Source organism: Scyliorhinus canicula, chromosome 9 (genome assembly GCF_902713615.1).
Source record: "Scyliorhinus canicula chromosome 9, sScyCan1.1, whole genome shotgun sequence".
Lineage (NCBI taxonomy): Eukaryota > Metazoa > Chordata > Chondrichthyes > Carcharhiniformes > Scyliorhinidae > Scyliorhinus > Scyliorhinus canicula.
In genome coordinates this window covers 132894819-132908925 of record NC_052154.1, presented here as the reverse complement: position 1 = coordinate 132908925, position 14107 = coordinate 132894819, and the positions used below count along the sequence as shown (strand labels likewise).

The following is a 14107-nucleotide window of genomic DNA, read 5'->3' as shown; positions in this document are numbered from 1 at the left end:
TATACAGAATTGAAGTCTGTCAATCCTGGCGCCATTCTGGTAAATCTTCCCTGCTCCTTCTCCAAGGCCTTAACATCCTTCCTAAAGTGTGGTGCCAGAATTAAGCACCATCCTCCAGCTGGGGCCTAACCAGTGCTTAATAATGTTTTAGCAGAACATTCTTGATTTTGTACTGTGTGCCTCTTTTATAAAGCCTCGGATGCCATGTGTATTTTAAACATCTTCATCAACTTCTCCTGGCATCTTTGAAGATTTATTGGCAGGCATCTATGTCTCTGCACCCCCTATAAAATTATAATTAGTTTGTACTGCTTCTCCTTATTTTTCCTTCCAAGATACATCACTTCTTTTTTTCTGTCGTAATTTTCATCTGCCTAACATGTGTCTGCCTACTTCACCAGTCTGTCTAATTTCTCCTGAAATTTGCTACTATCCTTCTCATTGTTGACTACACTTTGAGGCATTGAAAAACTTTGAAAAAAGGTTACGAATGCTGTAGTCCAGGTCATTAACATTATATTAAGAGCAGGGGTCCTAATACAGACTCCTTGGCGACACCAGAGTATATTTCCATCCAGTTGAAAAAACAACTACCTCTACCCTCTGCTTTTTGACTGCTGATTTTATATCCACACTACCATTGTCTCTATCCCTTGATAGGGCTGGATTCTCCCAAAATGGGGCTATGTCCCCACGCCAACGTAAAAGCGCAGGCATTGCACTCCCGAGTTTCCTGAAAAAAAAACTGATTCACTTACCTTCAGGAGGGTAACAGGGACCCGGAGTGCTTCACGCAACTTTGGCTGTGGATACCTGCCTCGCACTTCCAGTTCCGAGTCTGCGAATGCGCACGGCGGCGGCCTCCAGCAGCCTTGCCGAGCGCCATGGCGGACTCAGACCGCGGACCCACACAAAGAAACTAGGCCCCCGATTGGCTGCGCGCCCGAGGATCCATCCAGCCCAATCTCTCCCAGCCGCCCATAAGAAACCCCCCCACCCCCCGGTGCCCGCTTCCCCCGCTCCCCACCAGGGCAGCCATGGACTGAGCCCGCAGCTGCCTGAAGATGCGCAGGTTAGGTGGAGTTATGGGGATTGGTTGGGGAAGTGGGCCTAGGTACAGTGCTTTCAGAAAACCGGTGCGGACTCGATGGGCTGAATAGCCTTCTTCTGCACTGTAGGGATTCTATGATAAGATGAGATTTTCACTAAAGATCTCATTTCAAGATAAAGATGAACTAAAATGTCTCAGGGCAACTTCCCAGAATTGGAACATTTGGAACTAAATAGGATATTATTCCTATTTAGCCTACGATCGCCATTATATTTATTACTTTTAAATCCATTGCTTCAATCTGTAAACCATGTGATTTTTCTTTCGGTCTTGCAGGATGTCGACGTCAGCAAATGAATGAGTTTGTGAATGAGACAGTCAAGGAAGCATTTGATCATGCCTTTTGTTCCGTCAAATCTGTCGTGAGGTAAGATTCAAACATGTTAAGAAAAGAACAAAGCGGGCTCTGTTAAATGTGGAAAACAAGTTAAATGCTAAGGCCCATTGTATGGAATTCCTTTAAGGTGGAAAAGACAGGCCTTCTACCAAGAGCTGTACACCTCAGAGCCCCCAACGGGGAAGGCTGGGATGAACCGGTTTCTTGACGGACTGGACATACCAGTTGTGGGAGAGGGCAGAAAACGGGATCTGGAAGCACCACTAGCACTGGGAGAGATCATGGACAGCATTAGCTCCATGCAGGCGGGGAAGGCGCCGGGACCGGACGGATTCCCGGCGGACTTCTACAAAAAATTTGCGACAGCGCTGGCCCCGCACCTGCGGGAGATGTTCACAGACTCGCTAGCTAGGGGCACATTGCCACCCACGTTAGCACAGGCCTCAATCTCGCTGATACCTAAGAAAGACAAAGACCCAACGGAATGTGGGTCATACAGACCCATATCTCTGCTGAATGCAGACGCCAAAATACTGGCCAAAATCCTAGCCAAGAGGCTAGAAGACTGTGTACCTGAGGTGGTCACAGAGGACCAGACGGGCTTTGTCAAAGGTAGACAGCTTACCGCGAACATCAGGCGCCTGCTGAACGTGATAATGACCCCCTCCGGGGAGAGAACACAAGAGGTGATCGTCTCCCTGGACGCAGAAAAGGCCTTCGACAGAGTCGAGTGGAAATACCTCATAGAGGTACTGGAGCGGTTCGGGCTTGGAACAGGGTTCACCGCTTGGGTAAAGCTCCTGTACAACGCTCCCATGGCGAGTGTACAGACCAACAATACCAACTCCCAATACTTCCAGCTGCACAGGGGCACCAGACAAGGATGCCCACTGTCCCCGCTGCTGTTCGCACTAGCAATTGAACCGCTAGCAATCGCGCTCAGGGCAGCAAAAAATTGGAGGGGGATCCGAAGGGGAGGTAGAGAGCACAGAGTCTCACTCTATGCGAATGATCTGCTCCTCTATATCTCGGACCCACAAAGCAGCATGGACGGAATCATCGCGCTCCTGAAAGAGTTTGGAGCCTTCTCGGGCTACAAACTCAACATGAGCAAAAGTGAGATCTTCCCAGTACACCCGCAAGGGGGGGGGGGGCAGCACTAAAGGGGCTGCCGTTCAATCAAGCCCGACATAAATTCCGCTACCTGGGGATCCAAATAGCCCATGACTGGAAAGGGATCCACAAATGGAACCTCACCAGCCTGACGGAGGAAGTTAAAAGGACCTGCAAAGATGGAACACACTCCCGCTCTCCCTCGCGGGGAGAGTTCAGACGATCAAAATGAACGTACTGCCCAGGTTCCTCTTCCTGTTTAGATCCATTCCGATCTACATCCCCAAGGCCTTTTTCAAAGCGCTGGACAAACTCATCATGGCGTTCGTATGGGGGGGTAAAAATGCTAGGATCCCAAAGAAGGTCTTACAAAAAACAAAAACCAGGGGAGGGCTAGCCCTCCCGAATCTACAATTCTACCACTGGGCAGCAACAGCCGAGCGAGTAAGGGGATGGATCCAGGAGCCAGAGGCTGAGTGGGTGCGTGCGGAGGAGGCCTCCTGCATGGGAACCTCCCTCCGGGCCCTCGCCACGGCAGCACTCCCATCCCCACCCAAAAAACACTCCAGCAGCCCAGTGGTGACAGCCACCCTCCAATCCTGGAACCAACTGCGGCAGCAACTTGGCCTGACCAAAATGTCGAACAGGGCTCCCATCTGCAACAACCATAGGTTCACACCAGCACTGACTGACGCCACCTTCAAAAGGTGGAGGCAGGACGGGGGGACACTGACAGTCAGGGACCTATACACGGACGACAGGATCGCAACACTGGACGAACTGACAGAGAAATTTCAGCTAGCTGGGGGGAACGAGCTACGGTACCTGCAGCTCAAAACTTCCTACGAAAGGAGACAAGGACGTACCCACAACCGCCACGACAGACACTACTGGAAGACCTACTGGACGCAAGTATCCTAGAGAAAGGGAACTGTAGTGACATGTATGACCGACTGGTAGATAGGGACGACACCGTACTGGACGCAACAAGGAGGAAATGGGAGGACGACCTGGGGATGGAGATAGGGTGGGGACTCTGGAGCGAAGCACTGCATAGGGTCAACTCCACCTCCACGTGCGCAAGGCTCAGCCTGACGCAACTAAAAGTGGTACATAGAGCCCACTTAACAAGAACCCGTATGAGTAGGTTCTTCCCGGAGGTGGAAGACAGATGTGAACGGTGCCAAAGAGGCCCGGCCAACCACGCCCACATGTTCTGGTCTTGCCCCAGACTCGTGGAGTACTGGACAGCCTTCTTCGAGGTTATGTCCAAAGTGGTGGGAGTGAGGGTGGAGCCATGCCCGATAGTGGCGGTCTTCGGGGTTTCAGAACAGCCAGATCTATTCCTGGGGAGGAGGGCGGACGCCCTTGCCTTTGCCTCCCTGATCGCCCGCCGTAGAATCCTGTTTGGCTGGCGGTCAGCAGCACCGCCCAGAGCTGCGGACTGGCTGTCCGACCTCTCGGAATCTCTCCAAATGGAGAAAATCAAATTTGCCATCCGAGGGTCGGACGACGGCTTCCACAGAACGTGGGAGCCATTCATGCAACTGTTCCGGGACCTATTGTGGCCAATGTACAAGAGGAAGAATAGTCGGGGGAAGGTGGCGGGAGGGGGGGGGGGGCTACAGGTTCGGTACGGGGGTTCGATGGCTAGCTAAGGCCCAAAACCAAACTAAATAAACATGTTGAGGGGGGGGGGGGGGCGCAGTTACCACTACGAAGATGCTTACCTGTAAATATGTATGTTAATTTTTGCGTGTTTGTTTGTTTTTTTTTTTTTTGTTCTTTTTCTCTCCTAACAATTTGTAATTTGTTCAATATAAAATATGAAAACTGAATAAAAACATTTATTAAAAAAAAAAGGTGGAAAAGACTCGGCAACAAGTTGAAATACGCCTGGATGTGCTGAGTAGATGACACTGAATTTTAATTTAATTGTAGAAGAATGTGTAGGAATGTTGAGTTCAGCACAGTGAAGATACATGAAGTGGGAACAATGTAATGAGCAGAATATTGTGAGCTTGTCAAGAACCAGACAGGAACTATACCATAGAACGATAGCTAGGCCAACAAATTGGAAATTTCATTCAGAAATATCTCAGAAGTTATTGGTGTCAGTGTCCTTTGTGATATCTGTTATATTGAGCGTTTCTTCTTGAGAATTGTGAGAATGATCTGATGTTGCACTGATGTTGGTGACATCAGTCATTTATGGTGGATTTGATTCCTCTTCTTTGCTTACTTGGTACTCCTCTTCTAGAGTCATTTCTGGTTCACTTGAATCATCATTGATTTCTTGGTGCTCCTCCTTTGTAGTCATTTCAGGTTCATTTAATCATCTGTGATCTCTTTGTGCTGCTCTTCTGGAGTTATTTCTGGTTCATTTGAATCACCTTTGGTTTCTTGGTGCTCCCCTTCTGGAGTCAAAATCTTCACAATTTCATTTTGTTGTGGGTCGTGGTGCTCCTCTTCTGGAGTCATAATCTTCAAGATTTTTATTGACGTGGTCTCTCTGGACTCTTGGTGCTCCTCTTCTGGAGTCATAATCTTCAGGATTTCTATTGACATTGTCTCGCTTCAGTCTTGGTGCTCCTCTTCTGGAGTCAAAATCTTCAAGATTTCAATTGGCTTAGTCTCTCTGGACACATGGTGCTCCTCTTCTGGAGTCATAATCTTCACAATTTCAATTGACGTAGTCTCTCTGGGCACATGAGTAGCCCTCCTCTGATTGTTGAGTGCTTCTGTACAGTCTCGCTGTGATGCTGCACATCCTGTAAGTCGATTGTGATCACATTGTTACTATTCTCACATACAGCGGGTAGACATTCAGTGTCTTCTTGTTGGTTAAATGGGCTGGGTAGACTTTCATAGTCTTCCTCTGGTGGCTCAAATAAGGTGGGCAGACTTTCATAGTCTTTTTGTTGTTCACGTGAGCTTGGTAGACTTTCATAGTCTGCTGCTGGTTGCGCAGATAAGGTGGATAGACCTTCATAGTCTGTTCATGCATGGTGTTTGCTATGGAGTGTTTGCTTGCTTCTATTTTTGAGTCTGTCACTGAGCTGTCTGTGGAGGCTTGCGTCACTCTCTTTGTGGAGGCTCGCATCGCTCTCTCTGTGGAGTCTTTCGTCGCTCTCTCTCTGGAGTCTTTCATCACGCTCTCTGTGGAGTCTTTCATCGCGCTCTCTGTGCAGTCTTTCATCACTCTCTCTGTGGAGTCTTTCATCGTGCTCTCTGTTGGTCTTTCATTGCTCTCTCTGTAGAGACTTTCATCGCTCTCTCTGTGGAGTCTTTCTGTGCTCTCTGTGTGGTGTAATCTTCTTGGGTATTTGACCGGTTGCTGTCATCCAATGTACTGATGATCTGCTATGGCATCGTGGTATTGGAATCATCTACCATAAGTAGAGTCATGTTGAGCTTTGCAACCGTGTTGCTGATGCTGTGATCAGCATATCTGAATAACTCAGCCATGTCTGAGTAGTATTGTGTGTATTGTTCGATAGACAAATCATCTCATTTTGTTTCGGAGTTGTTATCATTCTCGACATGCTCAATGAACAAATCATCTTCTTTGGTTTTGGATTTGTCATTGTGCTCTTCACTTTGGGTGTTGCAGACTGCTTGTTCCATGGTGTTGTAAAAGTTATTTTCAACTGCTGGTGTAAGTTCAGGCATTGTTCTGTCTTTTGAGGTAAGAAAATTGGGTTTTGCAGCTTTAAATTTATTTTTGTTCATTTTCGTGTATTTCCCTTTTAAGTGGACGTGGTCCGGGTCCTCTGATGTCATGACACTCGTGATGTCATGCATAGGAATCGATTGCGCATGCGCAATTCGAGTTTTCTTTAGTGTGCGCTCTTTTCACAATGTGCATGCGCGGCTTCTTGAGTGTATTTTGCCATTTTCCTTCTTTTTGAGAAGTGCGCATACGTACTGGCCGGAACGCTCTCGCTCAAGGTGGCTGCCAATCAAAAAGTGCTGTTGCATTGAGTGAGATCCTGCCTCTGCCTTGTGGTGAGTGTTTGCACCATTTTTACCGATTTTGTTTTCGAGGTACTAATTCTATGTTTGTAAAGACTCACAGTATTGATTTCGTTTTTGTTCATAAGCAAGGCATTTTTGTATAGCAGTTTCTAGAGTTAGATACTTATCTTGTGAAAGTTCTTCCTTCTGATTTTTGTCAGGTAGTCCAGAAATGAATTGATCCATTATTATCCAGCACGGTAGCATGGTGGTTAGCATAAATGCTTCACAGCTCCAGGGTCCCAGGTTCGATTCCCGGCTGGGTCACTGTCTGTGCGGAGTCTGCACGTCCTCCCCGTGTGTGTGTGTGGGTTTCCTCCGGGTGCTCCGGTTTCCTCCCACAGTCCAAAGATGTGTGGGTTAGGTGGATTGGCCATGCTAAATTGCCCGTAGTGTACTAAAAAAAGTAAGGTTAAGGGGGGGAGGTTGTTGGGTTACGGGTATAGGGTGGATACGTGGGTTTGAGTAGGGTGATCATGGCACGGCACAACATCGAGGGCCGAAGGGCCTGTTCTGTGCTGTACTGTTCTATGTTATAGTGTCTCTGAAATCAGCATAAGCACAGCCTTGCGGTATTAACTTGAGATTTGTAATAAAATCAGTGATGGGCCCTCTGTTTCTCTGGCATTTATGACAATAGTTAAATCTTTCCAGCATCTCACCAGACTGACTCTTACAGTGTTCATCAATTGTTTTTGAGTATTACTTATAATTTGGTGTTGCCTTCACCTTCGAAGTAATTAAAGCAATTATAGATTTCTCTAGCTTCATGCCCTCCTATTGAGAGTAGTAGTGCTATTTTTGTTGCGTCAGAGACCGTGCTTAAATCATTAGCTGTGATAATTATTTGGAAAAACTGTTCAAATCTTTTCCAGTTCCAACTTAAATTACCGGTTGTTTCCAGCTGCCCTAGAGGTCCAATGAGTCCCATAGGTAGTCATCGAAGGTCCATTTACTGCAAAGTCTTCCAGTCGAATATCCGGATGAATTTTCTGCTCTTTTTGTCTAACCTAATCTAACTAGTTCTGCTAAAGCCAACACACCTGGTACCATGTTTTGTTACCTGTGTGGTAGGTAACATGTGCTACTCAATCCTTGGCTAATGATGACGTATTCTGAATCTCGATGAAGAAAATTTGAATTCGTCCAGTAGTAACAAAAGGTTTATTGAGTAACTACAACAATAATTACATGAGTTCTTTAGTTTAACTTTGATACTAGTGATAAGGTTAACAAGATCTAACTACGGAAACTATACATAATGCCACTAGCCATCTGAACTAGTCTGCTACGGCCCTGGTCACAGTGCACCCAAGAGAGAGAGAGAGAGAGACTCAATGTTTTATACCCCTGTTGGTCCGGCCCTCTAGTGATCATGTGGTGCGACTGATTACACATTAACCCCTTGTGTACATGCACATATAGAGATCACTACAACCATGTGAAGTGATTTGGGATGCATCAGAGATGTGACATTGTACTATATGAGAGCAAGTCATTTTCCTATCTAGCCGCTGTTGTACCTGGTCTGAAAGTACTTGATGGCAGAGTGCGGTGGTAGGAAGTTTGCTATCTCATCCTGTTGCTGAACTGGAAGTGTTCAATAGAATCTGATGTTGTTCAATAGAATCTGATGTAACCTGTGTGCTAGCTGTTAGCTAGAGTTTCCTGGTTTACTCAATTCTGAATAGTGAAATACGAACATAAGTGAAAAGGGTAATGTCAACCACCTGCGACAAAGTGCAACGACTCTGGGCAGGAAATGTTTCACTGCTACTTTAAATATTAGTAAATTATTTTATCATTACTACTGTTAGATCAAGCAGGATCATTTGCCTGATTATCTAGGGTGCAATGTAATTAATTGGGAATAAAGTTCCATTGCGAGTGTGTTTAGCCTCATGTTTCCCAATGCTTGCAGCGTCGAGAAATATGCTTATGTCTGGTCCACAGTTATGGAGACTAGTACTGAACAGCGCTTACCCGAGGTGTCGGAGGGAGGCGAAGGGGATAGATCCTAACCCTTCGGGTACCTTGGGAAACTGCATATTGGAGCAAGACTCGCTGCCTCACTCTAATATGCAGATTTGCTAAAAGGTGATCCTGCCCACAATGGGCCGGATTCACATAGCACAAATCACTTAGATCTGATGAGGCATCGCAAGCCGGGTAGATCCTGGGAGCGGGGTCTCTCGGCTTCTATCGGACACTTTGCACCATGGAACGTTGCCTTTTTGGGCGCAGCGTGGTCATTCAATCGTGCCCATAATCTTAGATCACACAATCACGCCTTTAATATAAGAAAGAAATCAAGACCAAATGGTCCTGGAGGAATTTTACAGATAGATTTACCTGTTTTTTAAATTCTTTCACAGGATGTGGGCTTTGCTGGTGAGGCCAGAATTTGTTACCCATCCCTAATTGCCCTTGAGAAATTGATGGTGAACTGACTTCTTGAACCTTTGCAATCCATGAGGTGCAGGTATACCCACAGTGCTGTTAGGGAGGGAGTTGCAGGATTTAGGACCAGAGGCAGTGAAGGAATAGTGATATATTTTAAAGTCAGGATGGCGTGTGGTTTGGAGGGGAACTTGCAGTTGGTGGTGTTCCTATGTGTCTGCTGCCCTTTTGGGTGGTAGAGATCATGAGTTTGGAAGATGCTGTCGAAGGAGGCTTGGTGAGCTAGTGATATGCATCTTGTGGATGGTACACACAGCTGCCATTGTGCATTTGTGCTGGAGGGAGGGAATGCTTAAGATAATGGATAGGCTGTTATTGCCAAGTCGGCTGCTTTGTCCTGGGTGGTGTTGAGCTTCTTGAGTGTTATTGGAGCTGCACTTATCCAGATAAATGGTGTTATTTAAGATGATGCCTCCAAGTGATTTCTGATTGGATGGACAAAGGCATCAGAAAATGAACAAAGCCTCCCAGGTGGAATGTGTCCCCATATGGCCAAACTGCATCACACCACAGATGAGGCATTTTCTTCTCTGCAACTAATTCAGTTGAATTCCTTCAAATAAGGGGCTGTTCCTTTGACAATAGTAAAGCTCATACAACTGATTTATGCCTTCTACTTAACCATGTTCTACACTTTCGCTGGGAAGGCAGGGGAAGGCTTCTCGTCAAAGTCTTACACTGCCAAGGATAAACTATCCACTGCTTTAAGATGTGCTCTTTGATTCCCAGGTATAAAGAAAGACGGTCCGGAAATATGACAGCCGAAGAGCTGCTCCAATTCTTCAAGCTTCCTGTAGCTGCGACCCTGACAGCAGTGAAATCAGCTGAGCTGATGGAAAACACCATAGAAATTTTACGGCAGATGGCTTACACCAATGTAACAGGTAAACAACAGCAACTTTCAGGGAAAGTTTTGTAAAAGTGTTCCAGGGCATTTTGCAAAATAGTAATAAATTCCAAGTGGAAGACAGAAGTAGAGGAAGGACCGGGGAGCAGGCAATAACATTGGTTTAGTTCGTGGCACATTCTGAAAACAATGTCCTCAGTCTTATTGTTGTGACTGAAAGTGCGCGATTTTCCCACCTCGTTGCACCTGGCGCCAATCCTGGGTACATAGCAGGACAGGCAAAAATGGATTTTGTGCGGGTGACGCGCTTGATGAACTTGACCTGCTACGCTCGCATGATCTGGATCCAGATAAGTAAATATAAAAGAGTCATTAGGTGTATTTAAATATGTGCAACCAGATTGAGATCACAGTCTCCCAGCCAGGTCATCTGGGTGGTATAGCGGGGGATGGGGGGGGGGTTGGTCACACAGACCTTTAGCGATGGGGGGGGGGGGGGGTTGCCCTTCCGGGGTTGTGGGGTATTGCCCATGTCTGCGGGGGGGGGGGGGGGGAGGTTGTGATGTCCGTGGGTGGGTGTGTGGGGGACCCTCAACCCCACTTTTGTAAAATTGGTGCCCCGATCTCTGAGGCGCCGGTCTTGCCACACATGTGGTTCACAGTGGTGAGAGGGGGGGTTTGTGAAGGAACGGTTGGGATTTGAAAGGAGAGGGGGTGAAGGGAGGGTTGGGGGGCCTGAAGGGAGAGGTGGGTGGAGGGAGGGTGGGGGTTGCATGGTGAGTTGGGGGATGGATGCTTGCATGGGGGAAGAAAGGTCCCATTGGAGAGGGGGGGGCTGGGGTTGGTGTCTGCTCACTCGTGCTGCCCGGTGTAGGTCATTGACCTTTTTCCTGCACTGGAGGTCAGACCTCCTGGTCACACTCCCCGAGCTCACAGCCACCGCCACTTCATCCCAGGGAGCACTGGCTGCCCTGTGGTTGACCCCCTCCGGGACCTTGGGGGGAACAGGACATCCCTCCTGGCCACCATTGCAGGAGCGTCCCCAGATCTGCATCCCCGAGTCTTGGGGCCAGTTTCATGGACACCATTGTTGTGAGCTGGCTGGGTTGGTTGAGCAAGTGCAGCTTCAGTGCTATTCGATCTTGTTAGCGGGGGGCTGACGAGCGCGATGCTGGCAAATCGGCTGATGAGCCTTCATTTATGGCGATAGGCCCATGAGTCCTCTTGAAGTGGACCAATTAACGTTGAATAGCGTTGCCGGCCTCGCTGGGTTGAGCGCTGGGAAGCTTGGGGCAGTTCTCGCTTGCTACCACACTTCAAAATCTTTCCGGAGAATCGCGCCTGTCGTCATTTTTTGGGAGAATTGCTAATTGTTAGAACGTTGGAAGAGGAAAAGAAAGACTACAATCAGCTCCAGATGCAAGAGAATTGACCTACATGTAGCAGATGGCAATATGTGTGGATAAATGTAGTGTTAGGCATGTGGCTGGGCTAATACCAAGCGCATGCATACTATGCCATGCCCTGCTGACCCTCGCCCTCCCACACATTCTCCTCGTCGGACGTCATCCTCATCCTCCAAGTTCTGGAATAAAAATAAGAACCGCCGCAAGATATTAATCTTTACCACCTGCACCCAGCCTGCTAATGGTAAGGGGGGCTATCCCATCTCAATAAATCTGCCTGGACCTTGTCCAGCAGGCTGGTAAAATTCAATTTACGGAGCCACCTGCACCCCAGGTACCTGAAGTGAGCAGTCGCCACATGAAACAGCAACCCTCCCAAGCCAGCTCCAACCCCTGGAGAAGAAACCAAAAACACTCGCTCTTCTCTAAATTCAATTTGTATCCCGAAAAGACTCCAAATTGCCTGAGCAGACCCATTGTACCATCCACCTTCCGGCCCGGGTTAGAAATAAACAACAAAACATCTAATGCTCATCACCTCCCCCCTACCCCACCCCTCCACTTATCCGAACACCTCAGCGCAATGGCCACAGGCTCTATTGTGAACACAAATAAGAGGGGGGATGTGGGATACCCCTACCTCGTTCCCCTATGCAGCTGAAAATATTCCAAATTAACCTAATTCGTACATACACTCGCCTTCCGTTCCTTATATACAATTTGACCCATGCCACAAACTTAGGCCTAATCCCAAACAGCTCCAACACCACTAACAAATAATTCCACTCTACTGTATGCATCAAGTGCCACCACCACCTCACCCCTTCTGATGGGGAGAGCACAACATTTAAAAAGCGCTGCACATTCAAGGACAACAGCCTACACTTCACAAACCCTGTCTGATCCTCTCCAATCACCTGTGGAAGACACTCCTCTAACCTAAGCGCCAACACTTTGGCAAGACACTTGGCATTGACATGTAACAGGAATATTGGCCGATACGACCCACAATTCACCCAGTCCTTATCCTTTCTTAAACAACAGTGAAATAGATGCCTGACCCACCATCTCTGGGAGCACCCCCTTAGCCACCATGTCATGTCTTCAATCATTTCTACCAACAGCGGTGCCAGCCTATCCAAACCTTTTATATAATTCCACCAGGAACCCATTAGGCCCAGGTGCCTTGCCCGTTTGCATCGTCATCTGAACTTCCTCAATCTCCACTAGCTCCTCCAACCCAACCCTCTCCTCCTTCCTACTTTAGGACACTCCAGCTCCTCCAAGAACTCCCTCACATCCGACTCATCCATAAAGGTTCCGACCTATACAACCTCTTTTAAAACTCCTCCAATGCCCTGTTCACCTGTTCCAGTGCCACCTCCAATCCCATTGCCCCATCCCGGACCTGAACAATCTCTCACGAGGCCACCTGCTGATGGAATTGACCTCCCAAGAAGCGACTGGCCTTCTCCCCATATTCGTACACCGCACACTTCGCCCCCTCAACTGACGTACCGCTCTTAAAAACAAAAGGTCAAACAGCGCCTGCAGTTCCTTTCTACTAACCAAAAGCTTCAGAGTGGGATCTTCCCATCAACTTCCGAGATTTCATCTACCAGTAGCTGCCACTCCTCTCTTACCTCCCTATCCACCTGCACCTTGTATTAGATGATCTCATACCTTACCACTGCCTTCAGAGCCTCCCAAACCACCGACAGTGAGACCTCCCCATCCCTATTGAACCCCACATAACCATCAATCACCTTTCCCACCCTCACACTTGGATCCACCAGCAACCGCACATCCAACCTCCATGCCGGCCTGAGTGCAGGCCTCCTCTCCAGGGCCACATCCACCAAATGCAGAGCATGATCCAAAATGTCAATTGCCGAGTATTCTGCTTTTCTCACCCAGGACAACGACGAGCTCCTCATAATAAAGATGTCAATCCTTGACAACACATTATGCACTGGCAAAAAAAAGGAATACTCCCTACCCCCTGGATGTAAGAACCGCCACGGGTCCATTCCCCCAACATCCTCCCGCCCACCATCACCACCACCAAAGGGTTCAATGAACACGGCTTAGACCGATCCATCTTCGGATCCGGCACCATATTTAAATCCCCCCCTAAAATTAATTGTTGCGTGTCCAGGCTTGATAGGCAGCCAACATCCTCTTCATAAACCATACTTCATCCCACTTTGGGGCATACACGCCAACCAAGACCACCAACCTCCCAAAGCATCCGTTACTGTAATGTAACTGGCCCCCTGATCTGCTACCACTTTCTCCATCTGAAACCTAGCTCTCTTATCCGCTAGTACCGCTATACACCTGGCCCAGCTATCAAAGCCCAAGTGGAATACCTGATTCACATCATCCCACCATCCCCAAAACACCCCTTCCAATCACAACAAAAGAAACAAAGTCGAAATTCAGTTCAATCCCAGTCCTTCAGCCTTCACGAACAGCTCCGCCTCCTCCACTGTCTCAAAGTAATCGTTCTTGGAATTATGCGTAACTCCAATTTCGCTGGGTAGACCACCCCGAACTGCACATTTCTCTCATAAAGCGCCGCCTTCGCCCTGTTAAAGGCCGCCCAACATCTTGCCAACTCTACTGTCCTGCTATGTATGAATACAACTGCCTTCCGACCTTGCCTCTTGGTTCTGCTTGGCCTATCTCAGCACATTCTCCTTCATCTGATAGCTGTGGAAACAGACTATCACAGCTCCCGGTGTCTCATTCGCCTTTGGCTTCAGCAGGAGCGACCGGTGAGCCCTGACCAGCTCAAAGAGGGAGGTGTTCTC

General features: G+C 47.9%; 1 protein-coding gene across 1 annotated transcript in view; it reads left to right on the top strand.

Annotated features, from left to right (window-relative positions):
- The window catches only part of LOC119971714 (eosinophil peroxidase-like), a 110321-nt gene that overhangs the window by 40704 nt on the left and 55510 nt on the right, over positions 1-14107 (top strand). The window contains exons 3-4 of the mRNA XM_038807646.1: positions 1388-1478; positions 9768-9922. Coding sequence (XP_038663574.1) covers positions 1388-1478; positions 9768-9922 — 246 coding nt within the window. The remainder of the gene's footprint in view (positions 1-1387; positions 1479-9767; positions 9923-14107) is intronic.